General features: G+C 42.2%; 1 protein-coding gene across 1 annotated transcript in view; it reads right to left on the bottom strand.

Annotated features, from left to right (window-relative positions):
• The window catches only part of CCNY (cyclin Y), a 218,915-nt gene that overhangs the window by 6,958 nt on the left and 184,222 nt on the right, over positions 1–27,735 (bottom strand). Inside the window, exons 5-8 of the mRNA XM_002928904.4 lie at positions 24,055–24,090; positions 22,871–22,928; positions 22,665–22,784; positions 8,111–8,277 (exon numbers count right to left, since the gene is read on the bottom strand). Coding sequence (XP_002928950.1) covers positions 8,111–8,277; positions 22,665–22,784; positions 22,871–22,928; positions 24,055–24,090 — 381 coding nt within the window. The remainder of the gene's footprint in view (positions 1–8,110; positions 8,278–22,664; positions 22,785–22,870; positions 22,929–24,054; positions 24,091–27,735) is intronic.

Below are 27,735 nucleotides of genomic sequence, written 5' to 3'. Positions count from 1 at the left end.
CCTGGAGGGAGAAAAGTCCTCAACGGTGGATCTGTTTGTTGAGCACTGGTCCTAGGTCGGGTACGCAGTTTTAGCATCGCCTCCCCCTTGAAGCACCCTGTGCTTCCAAGCACACTACACAGCCCTCTATTTCTGTCCTTTATCAGACTCCACTGCAAGTGCCACCTTAACTCAGTATCTCTGCTTGTCTCCTCCTAGCCAGAAACTGGGCCACCACCCTATCACCGTACCTGACATATAATTAGAGCTCAGTAAGTAGCCTTACTGAACGGAGCAGGCCAAGCTCCGCCTGGACGGACAGATCGAGGAAGGCTTCCCACAGAAGTAAGAGATGAACTGAGTTTGGAAACCTAGAGCTCTGGTGGAGGAACAAGGGTTGGGGCAGGGCATTTCTGGCAGGATACCTGTAAGTGAATTTCTGTAAGTGAATCTGAAGGCTGACAAACCCTGTCCCACCAACTAGCCCGGAGCCCCCTGCACGGACTCCACTGAGCACTGAGCCCCCAGTGCCGGCCCCTGTAAGCAGGCACCCGATGTTCTGCAGCCTCACGCTGCCTCAGCACCATCCAGGCCCTACGGTGTACCTGCGTCCCGGCCGGCTCCTGGTGAGTCACCTCACTAAGCCATCAGAGACCGAGAGCACTCCGTCCCAATCCCATGCTGCTGTGACAATGAGGGACAGGGGCACTGAGGCGGTGGGGAAGGCAGGCTGGGATCTGAGCAAGAGTGGGTGGCTTCAGAGAGAAGGTACTGCGCAAATGAGAGTTGCTACAGAAGGTTGGTAGTCCTCAGGTGGGAAGACTGAGAAGTCAGATTCCTGTCTTTTCGTCAGAGACACCGTAATTTGCTATTTCTATACAGTCTAGTGAAAGGAGGTGAGCTTCAAATGTGCATATTGTGCTAACTTTTATTCTTTTATTTTTTATTTATTTTTTTTTCAAAGATTTTATTTATTTATTTGACAGAGAGAGACAGCCAGCGAGAGAGGGAACACAAGCAGGGGGAGTGGGAGAGGAAGAAGCAGGCTCATAGCGGAGGAGCCTGATGTGGGGCTCGATCCCACAACGCCGGGATCACGCCCTGAGCCAAAAGCAGCCGCTTAACGACTGAGCCACCCAGGCGCCCCTAACTTTTATTCTTTTAAAGAGTCTAAATTACTTTGACTTATTTGGGATAATTTGTACTTTAAATAACTTTTATTTATGCCTCCTTTAATTAACAAGAGATCATTCTGTGAAATACTGGAACTCAGCTAAGCTTTTAATAAAACAAGAGCGTCAAAAATACTGCAAAGGCCAGAAGTACCACAACAGATGGGGGCTAAAAGGAGCTCTTCTGGGGGACCGTAGGAGCCACCTGGGGACAGACTGCCGCCTGGTGGCCGAAGGCGCCACTGCAGCTCTTACTCTTCCGATGCCAACAGAGCAAGTCTGTTAATCCTGGCCCAAATGGTAGCTAGACAGCAATGCCTCTGGTTGAAGGCATACATTTTGACTAAAGTCAAGAGGGATCTGTTTTTGAACAAGGTGGCATTTTCCTCAAGGTTCCTTGGGAAAAAAGAACAGCCTTTCTTCAGGCTTTTCTTTTTTAAGCTCTGAGGGAAATACAGACTAGAGCTGCTGTGCTTTCTAAGGCAAGATTGAGCAAATAAAAGTAATTCCCAAAATTTGAATTTCCAAACTGCAGTAAGACATTTTACAGGGACATATGACAGCTTGCTACGTGATAAATCATAAGAAATACTAACAGTGACACAGAGAGAACAGGCTTGATGGGTTTACTGCCCTCAACTGAATAATCATGAGAAAAGTTCTGATTAAAATTTTATAAGTAAACTCAAGTCAGTAAACAAAACATATATTCAGAAATATGCGTTATATTAGATCAAAATTGTAAAGAAACACAACTGAATTTGCACACTTCACAACTTGTGAAGAGGCCTCTAAAATGGAGTAAGGAGAGTTGTTTTTATCACCTAAACATTTATCATCTATCTGCTTTTCTAAAAAAATGGGTTCACTTTAAAAACCAGCCACTGACAGTCTAGCAATCGCACTTCTGGGTATACACGCAAAAGAACTGCAAGCGGGGACTCGAGGTGAGGTTTGGACAGCATGCTCACAGCAGCATGGTTCACGGCAGCCAAGAGGCAGAAGCAGCCAAGTGTCCAGGTGTCTATCAGTGGTAAATGGATAAACCAAACAGCACGTGTACATGGACTGCAATATTTTTGACCTTAAAAAGGAAGGAAATTCCGATACGTGCTGCTACACAGACGAACCCTGAGGACACTATGCTAAGTGAAATAAGCCAGTCACAAAAAGACGAATGCTGTGTGATTCCACTTCTATGAGGCATCCAGAGCAGTGAAATCCAGAGACGAAGCAGAATGATGACTGTCAGGGGCTGCAGGAAGGGGGATGTGGGGACATATTACCTACCGGGCACACAGCTTCTGGTTGGTGATGGTTGAACAATAACGTGAATGTACTTAATGCCACAGAACCGTACACTTAAAAATGGTTAAAGTGGTCAATTTTATGCCATGTATATTTTACCATAATTAAAACCAAAAACCAAAGACCAGGCACCCTACACCCACGGAGGGTCGGAGGTTTGTGCTGTGTGTCTATCTGTTATGCAGCACTAAAACCAGTCTCCTCGCTTCTCCTTATTTGAGATCCTTTTGTTTACATATGAAAACTACTCTAATAAGGTTACCGCAAAACAAAAACAAGCCAACCCCAAAGTGTAATTTCTTTTAACAGCATTTTGCCTGTCAAAGTTCATCCTTCCCTTTCCCATGCATGGCAATTGTTGTTAGGTGCTGGCATGTGACAGTGTGACTACTTATGCTGGCCAGACAGAAAGCGATGAAGGCTGGCCCCTGGCCCTGTCTTGCCGCACAATGTCAGCCTGAATCTGAAGTCTGACTGACTGATGCTGGTGGCCTGAGGGCTCTACCTACAAGTTTCAGTGCCACTTGTCTTAAAATGTTCTTCAACCTGCGTTCCCAGCCATTTGCCCACATGGTCCGCTGCCTTCCAAGCCAGAACCCCACCATCTAAAGGTAAAAGGGACTCCAAGTCAGGTTCCTTACTGTTGGATGATTCTTTAGCTGCAAGTGAACGTGGGCTCAGAAACATCAGGAAGGTCACATCAGGACACTGGCACACAGGCAAGGCCAGAAAGAAGGGTGCAGAGGGGGACAGAAGGACAGACACCTGGAAACAGCACCGACAAGCACATTTTATAAACTCTCATGTCGCTACTGACACAGTGTACACAGAGTACACAGTGTACACAGTGTACACAGAGTACACAGTGCTAAGGGCCGGTGCCCCGAGCTTCCAGGGATGCCCCACACTACTCCCTCTCCCCAGACGGGGCTACGCAGCAGCCATTGTTTCCCCCAAGCTCATAGGGTTTTACTGGAAAAGACTGAAATCAAGCACTCATTTTTTAATATTCCAACAGAAAATCTATGATTCTGTACAGATACTACAAAATAACGTAAAGCCCCTATCTCCACAAGCGTGGTTCAGAAACGCGACCCCCTGAATGGCTTCTTGAACACACTGGATCTCATTCCTTCTTTCAGTAAAGTTTACTGGATGTATTACTTTGCTATTGCAGCAAAATACCACAAGATTGTCCTTCTGTCTGCCGTCTATTACCTAATCTCTTCTTAGGACGCATCATACTAAATTAAAGCCCATCCTAATGACCTTATTTTGACTTAATTACTTCTTGAAACACCTGATCTCCAAGTACAGTTACACGTTGAAGTACTAGGGGTTAGGACTTCACATATGCATTTGAGGGAGATGCTACTTGGCATCTTGACGCTCTTAGATCTTCTAGCTCCTCAAAATTCATGTCCACTTCACATGCAGAATACATTCACCCCATCCCAACAGCCCAAAAGTCTTAATCTGTTCCACCAGCAAGTCCGAAAATCTCATCTAAATCAGGTATGGGTGAGACTAGAGGTCTGATTCATCCTGATTCCCCTCCAGGTGTGAACCTGTGAAACTTCCTACTTTGGAAATTATCTGCTTCCAAAGTACAATGGTCACAAAGGCACAGATAGGCATTCCTACTACAAAAGGGAGAAAAGGGATCCCTCTTACACTGTTGGTGGGAATGCAAGTTGGTACAGCCACTTTGGAAAACAGTGTGGAGGTCCCTTAAAACGTTAAAATAGAGCCCCTATGATCCAGCAATTGCACTCCTGGGTATTTACCCCAAAGATACAGACATAGTGAAGAGAAGGGCCATATGCACCCCAATGTTCATAGCAGCATTGTCCACAATAGCTAAATCGTGGAAGGAGCCGAGATGCCCTTCAATGGATGACTGGATTAAGAAGTCGTGGTCCATATATACAATGGAATATTACTCAGCCATCAGAAAGAACGATTTCTCAACATTTGCTGCAAGATGGACGGGACTGGAGGAGATAATGCTAAGCGAAATAAGTCAAGCAGAGAAAGACAATTATCATATGGTTTCACTTATTTATGGAACATAAGAACTAGGAAGATCGGTAGGAGAAGAAAGGGATAAAGAAAGGGGGGTAATCAGAAGGGGGAATGAAGCATGAGAGACTATGGACTCTGAGAAACAAACTGAGGGCTTCAGAGGGGAGGGGGATGGGGGATGGGCTAGCCTGGTGATGGATAGTAAGGAGGGCACGTATTGCATGGTGTACTGGGTGTTATATGCAAACAATGAATCATGGAACTTTACATCAAAAACCAGGGATGTACTGTATGATGACTAACATAACATAATAAAAAATTATTTTAAAAAAAAGGGAGAAATGAAGAAGTTTTGAAAGGGGTTGGGGTCTCAAGCAAGTCCAAAATCTAGATTTCCAGGCCTGGGAATAATCTTCGGCTGATGCTCTATCATCCAGCCCACTGAGAGGGCAGCAGCCTCACATCCTAGCCACGGAGGGGGCAGCCTCAGCCCCCACAGACCTGTACCTGCTGTGCCCATGGTGGCAAAGGCAGCCCTGCCAACTTCCAAACTGCCTTCATGGTCATTTTCCCTTTTGAAGGGTAATGCGTTACAGCAGGACAGCCCTTCTGTAGAATCCTGAAGTTTGACAGCCTTCCTTCACTTTGTCCTGTCTTGTCCCCTTCCTATTAAATTGGCAACATTTCTGCTGGGATGACTTGTTGTGATCTCTTTAGCAAACTGTCCAGCCACACCCTTACTTACTGTTCTCTCCAGAGCATGCTTTATTTTTTGCAATAGGGATAGGCAGAGGTTGGAAAACCCGAGTCCTTCCAAATCTTCAACATCTGGTCCCTTCTTGCTTAACAATTCCTTCTTCCATTTCTCTCTCCACAGATTATATTATAAGCAGCAAGGAGAAATCAGGCAGGGTTTCTAAACACTCTGCTTAGGAATCTCCTCAGCTAAATATTCGAGTTGACTATTCTGTCTTACACAAACACTAGAACACAATTTGGCCAAGTTCTTTGCCACTGTGTTAACAAGTATTGCCCTTAGTCCAGTGTCCAACAGCATGTTCCTCCTTTCTGACACCTCACTCCAGAAGCACCTTTTATAGTCCTATTTCTAGCAACATTCTGTTTGTGGTACTACATGTCTAAGATGAGAGAAGCTTCCTCTAAAGCTCTCTGCTTCCTGAGTCCTCATCAGAATCACCTTTCACAATCATATCTCTATCAACCATCCCTTCAAGGTAACCTAGGGTTTTTCTAACATGTGCCTCAAAACTCTTGTAGCTTCTACCCATTACCAAGTTGCACCCCACTTGCCGGTATCAAAATCTGTTTCAGTCTACTAGGGCCGCCAAAATAAAATACCACAGACGGGGGCTTAAAGAGTAGTAATTTATTTCTCACAGTTCAGGAGGCTGAAGTCCAAGATGGCGGTGCCAGCAGTGTTGATTTCTTTGGAAGCCTCTTGGCCTGCAGATGGCCATCTTCTTTCTGTGTCCTCACAGGGCTGTCCCTCTGCCTGTATTGTGTGACTCAGTCCTACTGGATTAGGGCCCACCCTCATGACCCTATTTTAAGTTAATTATCCCTTTATGACCTTATCTCCAAATACAGATACATTCTGAGGCACTGGGCCTTAGGCTTCAACACAAGAATTTTGAGAGAACACAATTCGGCCGGTAACACTGGGTGTCTGTCGCAGCGCTCAGTGGGGCACTGGGCTTCATGCTGGTGTATGGATTCCCTTACAATACACAAAAGCTTTCTCCAAGCACGCCTAAAAACACAACAGATTTCTAGATCTAAACTTTCACTTCTCACTGTTAAAACTGACTTGCCTGAGAACACATCAAGTATGTACGTTCTCCTTTTGGATCCTCCCTTCCTACTCTTCTGCTCTGGGAGAGAAAGGCAGGCTGCTCACCCTCCCTCCGTTCACTGTCCCAAAGTGAAAAACCTGCATGAAGGGGCCAGCGTCCGATGACCAAGCACCTGCTCTTTTTATCTGCCTGTGAACTGCGCTCCTCCCCTTTGAAAGCCTATCCCATTCCTTAGCTCAGGGTGGCATATAAACCTCACGTGCCTGAGTGCCTTTGAGTCTCATATTTCTATGGAACTTCCATACGTACAAAATTAAATTTGTTTTTCTCCTATTTGTCTTATGTCAATTTAATTATTAGACCAAAGAACCTAAAAGGGGAAAAAGGGAAAATTTTCCTCCCCTACATACATACATCATCAACACAAAAAAGAAGGGACAACCGTGATGTCACTCCTACGGCACACAACTCCGTGCCAAATGGTATCAATGTGTTGACAGAGTAACCCCCCAATAAAGGAAACAAGTCAGCACTTCTTACCAACTTGCATCCTCCTCTGTGGTCCTAATGACAATTATTTTAGTAGTTGTTTTCACCTTGAAATATAATCAAGACTTTTAATTTTTCTTACTATCAAAAACTTATTTACACTTGTCCTACTTTCTATAATAAAAAATTACAGACACAGGAAGGAGTTTTACAGGTCTACAGTGGGAACACAGGCTCTGCAACAAATGACCTAGGAACACAAACAAGTGTGCTTCACAGGGTACCACAAAAACAGGGTACCATCAAAGCAGTAACCAGAGGCAAGGAGGGCCTTAGGTTGGCGAGGAACCCAGAACTAATGTGCCCACGTGACATTCCCCAACAGCAGCCTGCACAGGCACTGTGACGATTCCACAACCCAGGATTATCAGGTGTAGGAACACGGAGGTGGGCTGAGACACAGCTGGGAAGCTCCTTCAGCCTAACGCATCCTCAAGGAAGCTGCACAAACAATATTAGAAAAATTTCAGCAAGAATAGTATCAGAAGTACCTAAAAACCATAAGGAACTGTAAATGGTTTATCCTGATTGTTTTCCAAAATGCTCCTTTGTCCTCTAAGAGACTCGAAACCTATTTCCTGTATTACCAGATAGAGATCGCAGACAGTAGGCCTGCAGGTCTCCTGTTAACAATCCTCACCTAAATCTAAGGACTGAACCATCTGAGAAATCCTAAGACCGCCTGAGAGCTATAGGAGTGGACACCTCTCGCCCCCCACGCTTACGGCGCATCCACTGAGCTGGGGCTCTGAGACCAGCTAGGGGAGAACGTGCAGACCTAATGAGACGCATGAGAGGACCTAAAGACAGAATGCTGATTTTAAGCAACTGAACTTGCAAATTCTCCCTGAAACTAAACAGAAACATACTATTTTAGCTCTTCTGCTTTTTGGGTAGGCTGCTGCCCACAAAAGACAGGTGCAGGCCATTGTTAGGAGTCTGCATGAGGTACAAAGCCAAAATACAAGCCGTCACAGACTGGAGACAGCAGTAGCCTACACCCTTTGATTAAGGAATGTTTGCCCATAATACAGTTTCAGTAACCAGTTCCACAAACTCAAAAAGTGTAACTAGTACCTGTGCATGAACAGTACCACAGGTTTTTGCATGTCATATTCCACAGCTGTGTCCTTGTTGTGTCCACTCACAACACTCACAAGAGACTGTCAGTCCAATTCATTTCCTCTTCACCATGCAGACCGTTCCGAGGGACGTGGTTCCTTCCCAAAAGGTGCCCCAGCCCACCCCAACGCACACACTCACATGTCCTCCACCGTGATGTCTTTCAGGATCTGGCAGTAGTCCACATTCCACACAGCCTGGTCATCCCAAACCTTGGAGGCCAGCAGGATCGCCCCTAGAACAATCCGCTTCCAGTTGGCTGGACAGATGTCTATCTCTGCATATGTTAAAAGTCTTTCAAGGTATACCTGGAAAGACATGAAAATGCCAGAGCTCAAGGACTTGTTTTGTCCTACATGCCAGCATACATAAGCTCTAAAACCGTGTGACTCCACTCCACCAGCCTGTAAACAGGGATTTATCCTCTGATCATACCTATTTCTATAAAGTCAAAGCACTCAGCTAGTCTGACGGCAAATGGACACACTCTGTAACTGAGCAGTGTGGATGTAGCTGGGCCGTAAACGACTCTGAGGCAGGAACAAATTCCAGGGAGCACAGGTTAATTTCTCTATCAACTACGACAGCAATACAGATTCAACATACAACAGTACAAATTCTAACAAATGGCGTCAAAGGAACAAACCTATTCTTTTCTCTCTGGTAAAGTTTTATTTTGAGGCAATTATAAATTTACATGCAGCATCGATAAACCTATTTTTTTATTATTGTGCTAAAATATATATAAAATTTACCGTTTAACCATTTTTAAGTGCACACTTCCATAGAAGTAAGTACATTCACACCGCTGTAAAGTCACCACCCATCTCTGTCCCCAGAGCTATCTCATCATCCTGAACTAAACAACTCCCTGTTCCCCTTCCCCCCAGCCTCTGGCAACAACGATTCTACTTTGTCTCCATGAATTTGTCTACTCTAGGAATCATTCAATACTTGTCTTTTTGTTCTGGTTTTTTTCACTTAGCATGTCAAGATTCACCCAAGTATGTAGCATATGTTAAAATTTCTTTCCTTTTTAAGGCTGAATAATAATCCACTGCATGTATATACCATACTTTGTTAATCCGTTTTTCCATTGATGGACATTTGTGTCCTCCTTTTAGTTACTGTGAATAATGTTGCTGCTGTGAACAGTGGTGTACAAATAGCTGTTGGAGTCTCTGCTTTTGATTCTTTTGGGTATGGACCCAGAAGGAAAACTGCTGGATCATATGACAATTCTATGTTTAAATTTTTTTAAGGAACCACCATATGATTTTTCCATAGTACCTAGGCCACTTAACATTCCCACCGGCAATGCACAGGGGTTTCAATTTTTTCATATCTTTGCCAACACCAGTTATTTTGTTTTCTGAGTTGTTGTTTTTTGGTTTTGTTTTTTTTTTCGAATAATAGTCATCCTAATGAGTGTGAAGTAGGTATCTCACTGTGGTTTTGATTTGATTTTTAACGGAAATAATTTCAGCTGAAGTTGGAAAAGGAAACCAAATAACATAAGATTTATAAATTGGCATAATTTAGCTTGAAGACAGATTATCAGAAATACCCACAAAGGGCTTTGCTTACTTTGGGTCACAAGGTAAGAATTCCTTTTAAAGTTTCCCTTCTGCTTATCAGCATGTTTTATACTTCTCTGAACCATGGAATTATTCTTTCCATAGTTTATCAAACACATTTACAAAGTGGAACTACTATATCAGAAAGAAACAAATGAAATGAATCATACATACACTTTTAAGAACCTGCTTTCTAAAACAGATGAAATCTATATAGTGTTAAATTTTTCATAATTTATAATGCCCATAAAGTCTTAAATATCATGTAATTTTTAAAAAGGCATGTGGGGGGGACGTGTCTGGTTGGTTCAGTCTGTTGAGTGTCCGACTCTTGGTTTCGATTCAGGTTGTGATCTCAATGTCATGGGATTGAGCCCCATGTCGGGCTCCACGCTCAGCATGGAGTCTGCTCGTCCCTCTCCCTCCTCCTCTACCCCTCCCCCCGCTTGCACTTGCTCGCTCGCTCACTCACTTTCTAAAACTAAAAAAAAAATCTTAAAAAGGTATGTGTGGGGAAAAAAGTGTTAACACAAATACACAAATAATTATCAGTGAAATATCAATACTCATAAGAGATGGGAAAGATTAAGAAAAAAAAGGAAGAGTCCACCCTTGTTACATCATTAGGGCTCTGGGGAGGTGACTTTGGGGAATTCTTGAGGAACAGGTCAACTAACTGATTAACTGGGAGAAGTCTGTTAAACGACATGAATCTGTCAGTAGAAGCAAAGGATGATGCTAGAAGCAGACTAGTAACTATACAACACAGAGCCCACGAGATGAGAACAGATACATGAAAGGTGGTGTTAAACACTCGAACGTAACCCGTGATTCCCTGTGTAATACAGCAGTCACTATGCGCCAGGCACTGTGCCCATCAGTAGAGACACAGGAGGGTGGCACCGACGGCTCCAGCTACACAGGGGGAAATGGGCTGGAAAGGAACACGGCTGATGGGCAGAGACTCCGCAGACTCAGCAGTCAGGATAAGGAAGATCAGGGTCTGAACTGGAGACATGACAGGAGAGACTGACAGTCCTATTGGACCGACCTAGAGTCCAGTAACCCCGACAACCAAGAAGGCGGGCTGCTGCAGGAGACCCTGAGGTTTCCAGCTTGTGCAGCTGGATGGACAATGCCTGCTGAGACAGGGAGCCCTGCTGGGGGAAAGACAGTTACAGGTGGATATTGTATGTCTGAGACACCCCAGAGGATGCCACCCACCTCAGCGATGCACATACCCTTGTGAGGCTTGAAGAAAACAGAACTCAGATAGAAATCTGAGTGCCTGTGGCACATAAACAGAATTAAGCATGGACCGCAAGACCTGGGGAGACAGCTTAGGGAGAGAGAAAAGGAGGGGCCAGGCCAGAGCCTTAAGAGCCCCTCCTGTTTTAACATCTGGAGACAGGGTAAACGAGCAGCAAAGGAGAGGGAGGAATAAAATCTGGTATGTTCTGCTCTTAAGATGTGAATACTTTGGAGAAGAAGCTACAAGGCAAACAGATGTGTTTCTAAGTACCTGAATTAGGCTTACAATATGATACAGGGCATATAAGAAGGAAACTGAAGTGGTCTCTCTCAATGAAAAATAAAATTAAAGATGTAAAAACACTTTAGGCAGTGACTGTGTGGGTGGAGAGGGGCGAGGAGGCCACGGGGGGGGAGGCATTTGGGAGGGGGAGTAGAGAGAGAGGGAAAAGGGGAGAAAGGAGAGGTAGGGAGGGAGGAGAAAAAGATGAAGGGAGGGAAAACAGAAGAAATGATCCTTAACGGAAGCAAAACTCTAGGCCAATTAAGAAAAGTCAGATCAGGGGCACCTGCGTGGCTTGGTCAGTTAAGCATCTGACTCTTGATTTTGGCTCAAGTCATGATCTCAAGGTCATGAGCTCAAGCCCTGAGTCAGGCTCCACGCTCAGCAAGGAGTCTGCTTGATATTCTCTCTCTCCTCCTTCCTCTGCCCCTCCCCCCAATAAATAAATAAAATATTTCAAAAAAAAAAAAAAGAAAGAAAGAGAAGTCAGACCATAAGCTAGCAGCTCCTCCATAGAGCCTCCCATGGTTCTCCTGATCCCTAAATCACAGGCAGACACTCCCTCCTGATCCCTAAGTCACAGGCGTACACTCCCTCCAAAGCAGCAGAGGCTCCCTTACGGCTTCTTTGGCCAGCTTGTACCAGCCAACCGTCTGTAAAACAGGTGAATGGCCAACACCCAGGGAAATCTGTCTGCCTCTTCCACTGAAATAGAGGCTTTTCCAAGATGGGGAGAGGGGGTGGTTGGCACTCAAATGTTTGCTGAATGAGTAACTAGACAAATAGCAGTTCTTTTGCTCAGAAAGGTTACTCTTCTGCTTTTAGTCCCTTATTAAAATGAAAAAGCAATTTTTTAAATCTTAAAAACCTAGATTCTTACAGCTAATCTCAGATACCAGGTGTTCCTCAGAACGGATCAGGGGGCACTACACTAAAAGGCAAAATCATGAGAAGAAATTACTAACATATTTCAAATCCCAAAGACAAAATAGCCAATAAACTGCTAAGAAGTCCAGTCCTAAATATACTGGAAAGTAATAAAACAGGAAACCATTACAGGGCAAGTCTACATTGATGTACCCCCAAATTAGTTTGGGTGACCCTCCCACTTACCCCCGGCTGTGTTTTTCTCAGTATAGTGTAGGTAGCTGCCTTATCAGTCTCTCTACCTAGTAAACCATAAGCTCCCTGAGGACAAGGACCGCCTCTCATTCCCACCTGTGTGCCCACCGTCTACACAATGCCAGGGAAGGGTGTGACCTCAGAGTGCTTCATTCACGGACACATCACCCTGCCGGACAAATAAGGAACAGCACGGACATAAGAGCTCAGGCTCTGGAATACAGCAACAGGAAGGTACGTTTTTGTGTAGGGATTTAGGTAAGAACACGGCCACAAAGAATGGCATTCATGAAAGGGAAGTGCACTGACAAAGGCAGAGCAGATTTAAAACTGAGCCCATGGTTTGTGAGCCAGATGCAGTGGTGGACGAGAAGTTCAGAGGAGGAGAGAGTCCACTCTGCTGTGCCAAGCGCAGAAAGTCAAAAAGACCTTCCAATAAGCTCCAGGAAGTCACACAGCATGGCATTCTCACTGCATTATAGCACCTTCGTGGGAGTTTCCAAACCTCGCTCAGTGAATAGTAACATAACAGCATCTGGTTGTGACAACTACTGGTGAGAAAAATTAGGTCACTGACTGGAGCGCAATGGTCTTTTCAATTTTTGAAGATTTTATTTTTTAATGGCATTTATTATATTAAATGAGCAAAAAGAGTGAGCTAATGTTTTAGATCATGACTTTCATTTGGGTGAAAACTGCCATTCTTCAGGTAAAGATCCAGGCCAGGTCAAGCGGAATTTCAGCCAGACTCTGTCCTTGGGACCTCAGACTGCGTCTTTTACAAAGGTTGACAACTAACTCTTCTTATTCTCCATCAAGAAGAGCTATACTTGTGGTGAGCACAGCAAAAAGTATAAACTTGTCAAATCACTATGTTGTACACGTGAAAAAAATGTAACACTGTGTGTCAACTACACTCAAAAAACTTTAAAAAGAACCACAAAATATAGAATAAAACTGAACTAAGAGCAGAAAACTAAGACCGGACCTAACTAAGCCTCCAGATTTTTAAAGCATGAGACAAAAAAGGTTGTGAAACAATGTTTACCCCAAGACTCTACTCCTTTACACAGACAAGGCATGCAAATCTCTCCAAGCTCCCCACTGAAATAGATTTTCACTGGTTCAGTGCAAATGGGTGGCTACTCAATTTTCTTCTTACTTACTTTATACCATAGCTGGTAGACATTAATAAGTATGCTAGATGATATTTACAATAATGCTTAATACTAAAAAACCCCCAAAAGTATCATGCCATCTAGGGCTAACCAAAGGAATTAGGTACTACAATACACTCCCTTACCGAGGGAAAGCAGCTGCTATGCTGGAAGATGAGGCATTCATAATAAGCTCCACTTAATAGCATGTAACTTGTCAGTAAGGACATATTCAAGGGTCAGCTGCAAGTTCTTTAGTAAACTCCCAGTTGGCTATTTTAATTCTCAAGTAAAATAATAATTGATTTTTCCTAAACAATATTCCTAGACTATTCATTGCTAATAGGACAAGCTTGCTCAATTAAATTTTCAGATTTAAATTCATGAGAAGGACTATCCTAAAGAGTCTCTAGGAAATACAGGTTAGTGAGCAATTCTAGAGTTACAAAGAGCCTTTGGCTGACTGCATATAATAAAACTGTTCAAAGGCACGGGGGAGGAATAAAATGTAATCTCATGGAATCAAGGATATATACCAAAATCTTAATGATACTGAAATCATTCCAAACCAATTTTAGAGAGTTAATCTAGGACTACCAGGGAAGATGGCGGTGTAGCTCACCTCTTCCCATGGATACAACTAAGTAACACCACATCAGCGTAAATAACCCAGAAAAAAACCTGAAGACTGGCAGAACAAACTCTCCACACCTAAATGTAGAGAAGAGGACACAATGAAGAGGGTAGCAAGGGCAGAGACGTGCTTGGGAGCCAAATGGACTCACAGGAACTGTCCCCAGGAGAGGGAAGAGAAACAGATCCCCACACCAAGGAGCCTGCAGGGGGAAGACAAATCCTGGCAACACTGGGCTTTGGAAACCAGAGGGGCCAAATTTTGCAAGTTCTTACAATGAGTGGGGCTTAATACCTAGAACTTTAAAAATCAGTGGACTCAGCTCTGGGAGAGCCAGCAGGGTGAAAGGAAACTGAGTCCCTGCCCTTGAACAGACAGTACAATAAACAGCCCAACAGAAATACAGCATAGAAACAACAATTTGAAAAACGCTTGGGGTATGGGGGGGGAAGATTTGCTCACTAACTTCAAGCGTGTCTGGAGGGGCAGAATCCCTTGGGAGACTTCTCCAGGAACAAAGGAGCTGGCAGGGGCTGTTTCCCTCCCCTGCCCCCTAGCCTAAACACAAGGACACATGCTGGAACCAGCACAGTGCAAACATTATCCACCTAACTTCCTTAACAGCATGTCCCACACCCCCACATTCTCCTGTGGACATGTCCCCTTCAGCCAGGCCTCTGCTCCAGGCACCCTCCCACAGGAAGCCCAAGGAAACCTTGTTAACACCTGGACCAGGGGCTTCTGCAGATCTGCCCCCTCCAACCCAGCAGGCCTCAGTTTCCAAGACTAAGGTCCCCTACCTAAGTGGACCAGCACAAACTTTGGTAACACGGCTCACCTGCACCCACATTCTCCTGCGGTCCTGATTTCTCCAATATGTTTTTGGCCAGAGCCCATCCAATATGGTGCTACAACCCTGGCAGTGTGCAAAGAGCCCCAACAGGGGCTAACACAACCCCAAAGTGACTCCTACCCCAGGGACAGAGGAAGATAACCTCACACACCAGTCCAACTGTGGCCTCAGCAGTGGACTAAGGACAGATATCTGGTATGACTGCAGCACCTCCCACCTCCCCCCACACACAACGAACACTTCTGAGGGGACAAAACAGGGAAACCATCTGCCATGGGGTGTTACTACATGTCTGGCAAATGCATGGTCTGACTCAACTCCAGCCCAAGGCAGCCCCAGACTGGCCTACACAGGCACAAAACCTTCCCCAAACAGGCAAAAGTGAGCCACTGCAGGCGACTGGACTAAAAGCAAAAGTGGCTTAGCCACAACAGCAGGGCACACACAACACACACAGGAGATACCCCTGAAGCACGAGATTCTGGTGAACAGGGGACACGGCACTGCAGGGCCCTACAGGACCTCTTCTTCACAAGGGCATGACTTTCAACAGAAGGAGACATAGGTGACTTCCCAAAAACACAGAAACAAACAGAGAGAGACAAAATGAGGCGACAGAGGAATATGCCCCAAATGAAAGAATGGGAAAAAAATCACAGCAAGAGACCTAAACAAAACAGAGATAATATGCATGATAGAGAATTCAAAGTAATGGTCATAAAGATACTCACTGGACTTGAGAAAAGGGTGCAGGACTTCAGTGAGACCCTCAACAGAGATAGAAAACATAAAAAAAGAACCAATCAGCAATGAACAACTCAATGTGAAATTAAAAATGCACTAGATGAACAGCAGATGAGAAGAAGCAGAACTGATGAGCATCTGGAGGTCAGAGTAATGGAAAGCAATCGAGCTGAATAAGAGAGAAAGATAATAAAAAATGAAAATAGATATGGGGAATTCAGAGACAATACCAAGTGTACTGACATTTGCATTACAGAGATCCCACAAGGACACGAGACAGGGATAAGAGGGCAGAAAATTTATTTGAAGAAATAACAGCTGAAAACTTTCTGAATCTGGGGAAGGAAACAGAAATCCAGATCCAGGAGGCACAGAGAGCCCCCAGCAAAATCAACCCAAAGAGATCCACATCAAGACACACAGTAATTAAAATGGCAGAAAGTGGTGATAAAGAGAGAATGTGAAAAGCAGCAAGAGAAAAAGAAGACAGTTACATACAAGGGAAACCCTATAATCTGGTTATCAGTGGATTTTTCAACAGAAACTCTGCAGGTCAGAAGACAGTGGCATGATATACTCAAAGAGCTGAAAGGAAACAACCTGCAGCCAAGAATACTTTATCCAGCAAGACTATCATTCAGAATAGAAGGAGAGATAAAGAGTTTCCTAGACAAAGAAAAGTTAAAGTAATTCATGACCACTAAACAGCCCTACAAGAAATGTTCAAGGGGATTCACTGAGTAGAAAAGAAAGACCATAAGCAAAAGTAAAAAAAAGTAGGAAGCACGAAAAGCAGTAAAATTAAGTGTATCTATAAAAATCAGTCAACGAGGGGCGCCTGGGTGGCACAGCGGTTAAGCGTCTGCCTTCGGCTCAGGGCGTGATCCCGGCGTTACCGGATCGAGCCCCACATCAGGCTCCTCCGCTATGAGCCTGCTTCTTCCTCTCCCACCTCCCCCTGCTTGTGTTCCCTCTCTCGCTGTCTGTCTCTATCTCTGTCGAATAAATAAATAAAATCTTTAAAAAAAAAAAAATCAGTCAACGGATTCACAGAATAAAAGGAAGTAAAGTATGACACCCTATACCTGAAACATTACAGGGAGAAGAGTAAAGAATGGGTTCAAGTTTAAGTGATGATCAATTTCATACAGACTGCTATATGCAGAAGATGTTATATACAAATCTAATAGTAACCACAAATCAAAAACCAGTAATAAAAAGAATGAAAAGAAAGGAAAAAAAGAAAAAGAAAAAGAAAGGAATCCAAATATTGCACTAAAGAAAGCCAACAAAATGTGAGCAAAGAGAGCAAGAGAAGGAACAGGGAAGAACTACAAAAACAATCATAAAACAAGTAAGAAAATGGCAATAAGTACATAACTATCAATAATTACTTTGAATGTAAATGGCCTAAACGCTCCAATCAAAAGACACAGGGTGACAGAATGGATTAAAAAGTAAGACCCATCTATATGCTGTCTACAAGAAGCTAACTTCAGACCTAAAGACACAAGAAGATTGAAAGTGAAGGAATGGAAAAAGTATTTATCATGCAGATGGAAGTGAAAAGAAAGCTGAGGTAGCAGTACTCATATAGGACAAAATGGACTTTAAAACAAAGATTGCAACAACAGATAAAGAAGGACACTATATAATTATAAAGGGAAAAATCCAACAAGAAAATTTAACCATTGTACGTATTTATGCACCTTACATGGGAGCACCCAAATATATAAAGCAGCTAATAACAAAGGAAGTAATCAATAGTAATACAATAATAATGGGGGACTTTAATACCCCATTCACAGCAATTGGTAAATCATCCAAACAAAAAATCAGTAAGGAAATAATGGCTTTGAATGACACACTGGACAAGATGGATCTAAGAGTTATATTCAGAGTATTCCACCCTAAAACAGAATACACATTCTTTATAAGTGCACATAAAATATTCTCCTGAATAGGTCATACATTAGGCCACAAAACAAGTCTCAACAAATTCAAAAAGACTGAAGTCATACGTGCATCTTTTCTTACTTACCACATGCTATGAAACTAGAAATCAACAACAAGAAAAAAATCTGGGAACAACAGAAATACATGTATGTTAAATAACATTCTACTGAACAATGAATGGGTCAACCAAGAAATCAAAAAGGAAATAAAAAATAATGAGACAAATGAATTTGAAAACACAGTGGTCCAAAATATTTGGGATGCAGCAAAAGAGGAAACAGGGAAGTTTATAGCAATACAGGCCTACCTCAAGAAGCAAGATAACTCTCAAATGAACAATCTAACCTTACACCTGAAGGAGCTAGAAAAACAAGTCAAAACAAAACCCCCTCAAAATATGAAGAAGAACCAAATAATAAAGATTAGAGCAGAAATAAACAAAACAGATACTAAAAAACAATAGAACAGATCAATGAACTCAGGAGCTGGTTCTTCGAAAAGACCAACAAAAATTGATAAACCTTTAACCAGCCTCACCAAAAAAGGAAAAAGAGAGAGAGAGAGACAGGACTCAACAAAGAAATGAGAGAAGAAAAATAACCAACACCACAAAAAATAAAGGATTATAAAAGAATATCATCAAATATTATAAGCCAACAAATTGGACAATTTCAAACAAATGGATAAATTCCTAGAAACCTAAACTTGCCAAAACTGAATCAGGAACAAAAATTTGAACAGACTAATTACCAGCAATGAAATTGAACCAGTCCCAAGAAACAAAAGTCCGGGACCAGATGGCTTCATAGGTAAATTCTATCAAACATTTAAAGAGTTAATACCTATTTTTCTCAAACTGTTCCAAAAAAAAGAGAAAAGGAAAGAAAGGTTCTGAGACCAACTGCCGATGGAAATGCAAAACCACACTGGAAAACAGATTGTTCCTCAAAAAAATTAAAGAGTTACCATATGACCCAGCAATTCCACTCCTAGGTATATAGCAAGAGAAATGAAAATATATGCCTACTCAAAAACATATACACAAATGTTCACAGCAGCATTATTCATAATAGCTAAAAAACAGAAACTCGTATGTCCATCAACTGATGAATGAATAAACAAAATGGAACATTATTTGGCAATAAAGAATAATGAAATACTCTACATTACAAAATGGATGATGTTTGAAAACATTATGGTAAGTGAAAAGCCAGTCACAAAAGACCACATATTATATGAATCAGTTCTACAAAATGTCTAGAGTAGGCAAATCCCTTGAGAAAGAAAATAGATTAGTGGGGTTACTTGGGCCTAGGGTGGGGACTGGGGATGGGGAGCGACTGCTAAAGGGTAAAGGGCTTTCTGATGATGAAAATATTCTGAAATTAGGTTGTAGTGATGGTTGCACAAGATACAAAAAAACACTGAAGTCCTCACTTTAAATGAGGGGATTTTATGGTAAGTTAAACTATATCTCAATAAAGCTACAAAAAATAAGGAAATAATAAAAAGGTAATATATCTTCTGTCTGGTTAGTTCCATTATTTGCTACCCCATTTCTTCTCAACTCCCGCTTTCTTTATGCCTGACTCTTTCCTTCCCATCACCCATCACTGTGGCCCTCCAGAGAACCAACCTTGTAGGCAACACTCAGTGAGGGGGCTCAGCTGAGTAATGCCCCCAAGCTAAAGTCTTCGCCCACCCTCCCTCCAGAAAGCTTACCTTAATACCTTAAGCAGTGAAGCAGAATAGGAGTTTAAAGTTATAAAACTCCTGGGGTAGGGGAAGACTTCAGCAAATGGCTCCTGAATGCTCCCTATGTTTCAGGCAAAGTGCAAGGCACGTCAATACCACTTTCATTTACTTCAGCAGTAGGCAGTTATTACTACACTTGCTTTGACATTTAATATTTCTTAGGTACCCGGCTGTGTTCCAGATGTTGGTCAGATTACAGTGAACAAGAAAGACAAAAAGATTTAAAAACTTTTAATCATGGAACTTATAAAGAAAATATGATAAATGACTAAAACCTAAAGAATGTTAACTGGTGATAAGGGCTATGAAGAAAAACAAAGCAGGAAATGATGAGAAGGGAATGTGGGGGAGGAGGGAGGTTACAATTCAAAGTATCATGGCCCCATGGACGTGCCCTATGAGCAAAGACTTGAAGGAAGATAGGGTGGCACCACACGCCTATCTGGGAAAGACGATTCCAGGCAGTGGTGTCAAGTGCCAAAGTCCCAAGGCAGGTACTGGTATGTGCAGAAGGAGAGGCAGCTGAGTTGAAATGAGAGGTGGCCTAAGCCTGCTACAGGTCATGTAAGGGCCTTCTTTGTGTCTTCCTCAGAGGAAGATGGGGAACCACTGGAGGTTCTGAACAGAGTGAGAAAAACAATGGCTCAGGACAGAACCCTGGGCCCCTCTGTCCTATCACCTCTGGGTCACGACTGACTGTTCCAAGGGTAAATATCTGACCCAGAGGAACTGGGCCAATCACTGATGAAGCCAATCAAAATTCATCCCCTCTCCAAAATCTGAACTAAACACAAGAGGTTGAATTAGCCAGTGTTGGGCCTTAAATGAAAAAGTGACAGACAGTCAAGATTAGGACAGTTACTTCCCTGCCACATCCGTATGACCAGAAGCCGCCTGAAATTCAATACTGCAAACCCAAAGGGAGGAGCGGAGACAAGAGACGGCCCCAGAGAGGCATGCACAGAGCAACCTGCTGTAGGGTGAGGACGGGGATATATGGGACTCCTGAACCTTCCAATAAATCTCCTGCCTTGGCCTCTCTGTGTGGGTTTCCCATCCTTATAATCAAAATCCCTGGCTTAGACAGGGAGCTATATTTTGTTATCCAAGTATCACACATGGGACTGAAAGGGCTGTCTGTTCATGGCTCTAAGTTTAACGCAGCTCTAACAACTCCTGAGGGAAAGGAAGGGCTGTACAGACAGGCAGCTGGACACCATGGCCTTCCATCCAACCTTGGCTTCCCAAAGCTGTTACTGGGAATATTACACAATGCCCGTAAGTGAAAACCTATTAGAAATTAGCAAGGTGCAATTTCAGTTACTTCATCCTCTTTTTAATTTCCTCATGTGTCAGTATCAATGGCAGAGATTTCTGAATATTCTGCTAGGCTAAAAAAAAATACATTTGGTGATATTAAGTTATTGTTACTCTTTTAGAACAAAGAATTAAGCTGGAAATATTTGTTTTGAGTTAACTAGATTCTGGGTATGGTCCTGGAAGCTCTCTTACCACAGGCAGGCTGCAGTATTGTTCCTTGTGGGCAACGAGGGCCAGAGCTAACTGCCACCCTCCTCCCACCACCAGCCTCCTCCCGAGCAGCATGCCAAGATGCCAAGAGAAGGCCCAGGAGAAAGGCAGAGATTAATGCTTCTCTGTCAACTATAAACTGAACCTGTTCTGAATGGCTGCTTCTAATTCTAAGGGACACAGAGAAGGGAAGAATGATCACACAAGGGTCTCGCTCAGAGCATGCCTCTATCTGCCTCTGCCCACCGGCAAGCAGGCTGACGGTCAGCTGCCACAAGCAGCCGCAGCAGCCAGAGAATTGGTCTGTAGTGCTGTACCCACTACATGGGCCCCGAAAGCTGCTCATATTTAGGCTGTAACTACCAAGACCCCAACACTACCAGCAGTTTATCTAACAAAGTGAAGATTTCAGTAGTTACAATTACTGACAAAAATGTACCAGTCCTACAGCACTCCAAAGACATGAATTAACCAATCCTCCCTGTCACCCTTGGAAATGGAATGCACTTCAGGTGTTCTCTCAACATCTCGGGTGGAGCTGGGAAAGTGGCAGGGACTAAAATCTCAGCCCTCCGTCCTCCACAGGACACTAACCTCTTCATGCTAATAAATCTAAACAAACAGGTCACAGTCAGGTCACAATTTTCTTAGGAATTAAAGGTAAAAAAAAATCCCCACCATGTTCCATCTGCAGCAGCTTCAAAATAAATCTTTCTTCAGGCATGAAAGTTTAGTACTAATCTCATCTGTAGTTTCATCTGGTTGTCTTACCCTTCTTTTCTCTTTATCACCATTTCCCTTTACAACAATTTCAACCCTGTTTCCCTGCTGCGTGTTTTTGTAAGAACTTGAAATCCTTTGGGGGGAACAAAGCTAAGTAATAAATATACTTCTCAAATAGGACCGAATCATTCCAAATCACCCAATGATTACTTGCTGAATGTCTGTTTTACCTATTGGTGGCAAGTTCAGTGAGAGAAAGAGTAAACACACAAATGGATGAACCAATGAATGAATAAACACACAGGTTTATTGTTGAATTAGCTGAAGGACACAAAGCTCTTAGTGTGGCAGAGAGACAAAGGGTCCTTGGGTGGCCTGTAAACTTTCTAGTAGACAATAATCTCTTCTCAGAAGCAACAGGGAATGGCTTTCTGCTCTCCCTCTGGGAGGGCTCACTCACGGGCAGAGTTAACTTCTTATCTGAGTTGCATGCAATGTAAAAGGTCAGTGAGAATGGGTTCCACTGTCAATCTATTTCCCAAATGAGATCTGACCTAAATAGCCCCTAAAGTTTTAAGAATCTAAGTAAGATTATAGATTTTTATCTCTGAGTTTTAAAGTGCAGATTACGTCCATGTTATCTCTGAATATCTTACATTACTGACACAAAAGTCACAAAAGAGAAGGCAGTAATGTATAGCACTTCTTCCCAAATAGGTATTCATATAGGACGTATGTGTTCATCACGTCTTATTAATGTCATTAAAACCTTCGCAGGCAATCAACAACAGGAAACCTGGACGTGAGCAGGGAGCAAGTGGCCTCGGTCCTTCTTATTCTCCTTTAGCCCAAGGTTTTACTTATGTAAATTTAATGTTTCAACATATTGGTTTTGAATGTGATTTTACAACTTATTTTAGGTGGCAATTGTGGAACAGACTTCACACCCTCTTTTGGGAGATCCATTCTGTACTCTCCCAGGGGGGGAAAAAAAAAAAGACAAACTTGAAGGTGAAGATGTAGTTTCCCTAGGGCGCCTGGTGAGACTCCCTGCTTGCACCCCACTCCAGTGAACTACAGAACGGCTGCGGTCATCGTGAAGGCACTCACCAGGGTGACAATGGCACATTCGGCCGTCAGCTGAGCAGCACTGAACAGTGTCCGAACAAACCGGTAAATCTGCTTCTGCTCTGGGTTGTGTTTATCATAATCTGGTGGCACTTCGGATTTCTGGGGAAGGAAATATTTTCAGATGACTGGCCACCCAATAAAAACAAAAGAGAAATAATTAAACACCATCAGGAGGAGGAGATTACCGAAAGAGGGTGAAGGTTTTCATCAAAAATATCTAAGAGCATCCTTCCATCTGGGTCCCTGGTGGGGAAAATAAGAGAAAATGGAGTTTACTTTCTGCAAGAATGCCATTCAAAATGAAATAAAAATATATTTTGATTTAACATATTTTAAGAAACTGAAGTCAATGCTAAATATCAGAGATGCTATTGGTTATCCACAAATAATAATTTTTCTTGTGTACAATATTTGATCACTTTTGTTTAAACAGCCTCTGAAATAAAGGTTATAAACCACATTCAGCTGAATTAACCTAAGCAAAAAAATCTAGACTTCCATTTTTTGAGTTTTCAAATGAACCAAATCTAAGCAAGTGACAAACTTCTTTAAACACCTTGCTTCTCAGCAAAGGCTGATGGATATGCTTAAACCATTACTAGATGGTAGCTGAAAGAAAAGAAGTTCAAGGGTAAAAATGAACATTCAGTGTGCCCCAGAAACTAATTTGAAATTTTCACAACATGCAACTTAAACACTTCATTAAGTTTCACAATTTTATACTGAAAAACAAGAGGTGATGTGTAGAAAAGCTTAACTCAGTAACCCATAAATCTATAAAAGAATGGCTGGTTGTTACAAGGCCAGTAAATGTCACTGAAAGAGGTGACTATGCTGTATGCACAGCGCCCTGCACGGTGCTACGGACACCAACGGCGCTTCCATGCCGGCTCCACTCTCATCTGCTTGAGGTCCTCTGACTTCTGTCAGAGAGAAGGTTTCTACTACGTTAAAATAGTTTATGTCTAAATTTATACCACGGTTTCTTCTAATTTAAAACTATAAACATTTTTTCTCATGTTGAAGTTGCACATACTAAATTTTTAAAATAATATTTTATAAAAGAAAGAAAGAACGTTTAAGCAAATTATACAGAAAAGCAAGAGTGAAAAGGAAGCTGGGCATTATCAAGGAGATCTGTTCTGCTGGCTTCAAACACTAACACCCATCTGGTTTCCTCTGACCGAGCAGTATTTCAGCACTTACCTGGGAAGTTTGGGTAAATTACACTAACTCTAGAAATTCCATGAAAACATGGGTAAAGAACATAAAGGCTGAAGCAACTAGAACATAATAAGAAAAAAAATAGGAAAAACATAATAGGAGATAATGTGTAATGTTTTTAGAACAAAATTAATCAACCACATACCTGTTTTTGATGTGGTAATATATTGCGAGAGCTACACTGTAAAATAAAATACAGGGTTCAATGTTCTGTAAGCATATTCAAAATGTGATATATTATCTTTCTGACCACAAATATTTAAAGTAAAAGTCAAATGATCCAGTCCCGTTTAACTCAGAATACTGATCAAGAAATCACACTCTTCAAAGAAAACCAATCTTGTACTCATTCCCAGCAATTATTAAATCTCTTCCAGGAATACCAAAACTTCAAGAGGTATTTAGAAACAAATTCTCCTTCTACTTGAAATTTTAAGCTTTCTTCGCTTGTAAAATACAGGCATTATGTAAAAACAGGTACTGCAAATCAAACACCACTGGAAATTTCCCAGCTTAGGAACTCCTAGTTTAGAAAAATTATGGTTTATTTATAACTACCAAAAAAATGTATCACCCAAAGAGGTTTGCTGTTTTTTTTCTCTTAAATCAAGAACCTTTTGGCAATCCACCTAACTTATTCATTCACTTGCTGAAACAGTTAACTCTTATTTGACACTATCTTAAAAATTTTATTTTACATTTAAAAAAATCTGAATTTAATGAAGATATTCCCCTCCCCTGAATATTTTTTCTAAATAATGTTTTTCGGATTTAAAAAAAAATGCATTATATTCATATTGTAGAACTTTTGAAAAATACAGAAAGTATATTTAAAACAGTAAGTGCTCTGCCCAAAGACGACTACTATGAGGTTGAGATATACGGATATCTACTCCTGTCTATAAACTCTATGTGTAAACAGGTTTGCATACTACTGCTGTCCTCATTAATACTTTTCTTACCATTAAAATACGCTTTTAAAACATGATTTTAAATGGCTGATTACATTCCACTGTATAGTTGCTGAATAATTAACTACTCCCCTACCGCTCATCACTGGTTTCTAGTATTTTGCAATTATAATTAACACCATATTGATATCTTCATAAATACTTGCGCAACCTGGGACTATATTATTTCCGTAAGAAAACATTCTGTAATTGAAATTACCCAATCTGAAGCCCTTAATAATTGTAAGGCTCCCCACATACACTGCCAGCTATTTCTGCAGAAAAGTGTGCCAGTGTACTTCCCTACCAGCGTCCGAGGCAACCTCATCCTTGCTGACACTTACCTGGAATATTCTGAAAAACAGTTCTCCAACCGGAGAGGTAAGGAAGCCTACTTGTTTTCAATGTGAGTTCCTACGATAACCTATCAAGTTGGCAGGGTTATTCATGTTAACTGGCCAATATATTTTCTTAATTTCCTCTTCTGTAAGCTGTCTAAATCATTATACTATTTTTGTTTTACTTTAAAATTAATTGAGGAGAACAAAATTTATTTTTTAAGCTTCTAAGAATACCACTAACTGGCTGCATCAGACTGTGCTGTGGGTACCCAGAGCACAGAAACTGCCGTCCAGGGCATCAAGACACAGGTGGAGGGCTCAGTCCTAAATTTTTCAGCTTACTCAGCATTGGCTTCCAAACAGCTCAGAGGCTCACCTATGACTTCCTATGACAATAGACAAGAAATCTCTCATCTTCCAAGTCTCTCTCTCTCTTTCTAGACCTACTCATTCATATGATTTCAGCTAAGTGTTAAAGTCCTCATGAGCAAATGGCAACATATTCTCTTTCTCCTAACATCTTCAAGAGGTTATTCAAGTGTCAGTTCAAGCTGGCGAAGAATTGTAACTGGGGTGAAAGGGCTTCAGAATTAAAAAATAAGTAATACAGTTTTCAAGCATACATTAACAGCCCTGTGATGAAAAACAGCAGATGTTATCAACTCTATTTCATAAATGAGAAAAATGAGGTTCAGACACTGATACCAGGATTTCTGACTGGTCTAGTGGTTTTGGGCCCTTTTGTGCTACCACGCTGCCTCTGGGAAAAAGGAAGAAATTACCATTTAATTCATTTAATAGTCATGCTGTGATCACTGTTTTCTAATCCAATGTCAGATTTAAACTGATGTTTCATATGGCTGGATCTGACGTAGTGACTAGTTTAACTGCTTCCACTGATTGAGAAAGAAAATGGTTCTTGCCTCCTCTGTGAGGGAGCATGACACAGGAAAAGTATTACTCCTGGACGAACAGTCAGAACAACCTGGGTTTAAACGGGCTTCCTCATTTATTGGAGTTCATTTACCTCCCAGAGCCTCCATTTCCTCACCTATAAAATTAGGACAATTCAACCTATATTACAGAGCTTTTACTATAACCAAACGAAATATATAAAAGTATTATTTCAAACAAAGTTCTAAAACAAAAGTCATTATTATTAATGGTTACTCCCCTAGCAATAATTTCATCCCAAGGGGTGTTTTTACTTCTGCAAATTGAGTGAAATCTTCAGGGCCCCAAGGTCACTATCTTCTGAATCTCCTGAGCCAAAAGCAAGATTGGACATCATCATGGCCTTAGACCTTCAGGAAAAACAGAGCCACAACGTAGGACAGTTTCTACTCAAGGTTATATCGTGAAAAGTAAGAAAACCAAGCTCAGAATTCACATACAGCACAGCTCCATGGGCCAGCTTAGTTGGTCACTGTGAAAGAAGTGATTTGGGGGGCACATGGTAGTCAGTTGAAAATCAGTCCCACACTTGGGGCTTCAGAGGCCTGGTCAGTTCTGCTACGTCCTCCGAAAATGTTGAGATCTCACCAAAGATGGGCTGGGGTCAAACCAGAAGTACATGTGGACCAAAGGGTTTGCTCAGCTGTTTTTGCCACATAGCTGGGAATAAAGAAATGCTATTTTCTTGACCAGGAAAACAAAACAGATTTATGACTGGTGGCCTTATACTTGTCCTCTTACCTAGAGCTAACTCAGCAAAGCATATGACAATACTAAAACCTCTGAAGACCAAGAGGTGGTGGGTTCTGGCAGCACAAAGGAGCTGAACCAGGGGGATGGAGGCAGGTGGGCAAGCAGCTGCTCTCCAACCCTCAGAGGCCAAGGACCGTAGGTGATTTGACCGGCGGTGTGAATGGGGCTACCCATTGGCCCTCCACCCTTTTCTCTAATCATCATTCCTATGCCTGTTACAGGATTTTGGAGGGGGGATGAAGGTCAGCTGCAGAGGCATGGGGGTTGGTTAGCAAATGCTAAATTCATACTACAGTTGTTGGCATTTACGGAAAGATGGGAAAATCAAGTCCTTGAAAAAGAAATTATGCCTATGAAAATAATGAGCACAGAATACCCAAACTTGTTACACTTAAAACTTTTCTTTTGGTATTAGAACAGCACTTGAGGGGTGCCTGGGTGGCACAGCGGTTAAGCGTCTGCCTTCGGCTCAGGGCGTGATCCCGGCGTTATGGGATCGAGCCCCATGTCAGGCTCCTCCGCTATGAGCCTGCTTCTTCCTCTCCCACTCCCCCTGCTTGTGTTCCCTCTCTCGCTGGCTGTCTCTCTCTGTCAAATAAATAAATAAAATCTTTAAAAAAAAAAAAAAAAAAAGAACAGCACTTGACCCTCCATGCATTCCTCAACTAGAATTTGTAAATGCGCTTGTTCCTTTTGGTAGCCCATAATTTACAGAAAGGTTTTCTTTTAAAAATTAAGTTAGAAATCGATGTGTAGAACTCAGAGGATTTTTCTCAGAGAAACAAGGTCATAGATGGTTTTCAGGAAGCAAGTTCAGCCCACAGATAC

The sequence above is a fragment of the Ailuropoda melanoleuca genome, chromosome 15, assembly GCF_002007445.2.
Source record: "Ailuropoda melanoleuca isolate Jingjing chromosome 15, ASM200744v2, whole genome shotgun sequence".
NCBI classification, from domain to species: domain Eukaryota; kingdom Metazoa; phylum Chordata; class Mammalia; order Carnivora; family Ursidae; genus Ailuropoda; species Ailuropoda melanoleuca.
This window is presented reverse-complemented; position numbering and strand designations above follow the sequence as displayed.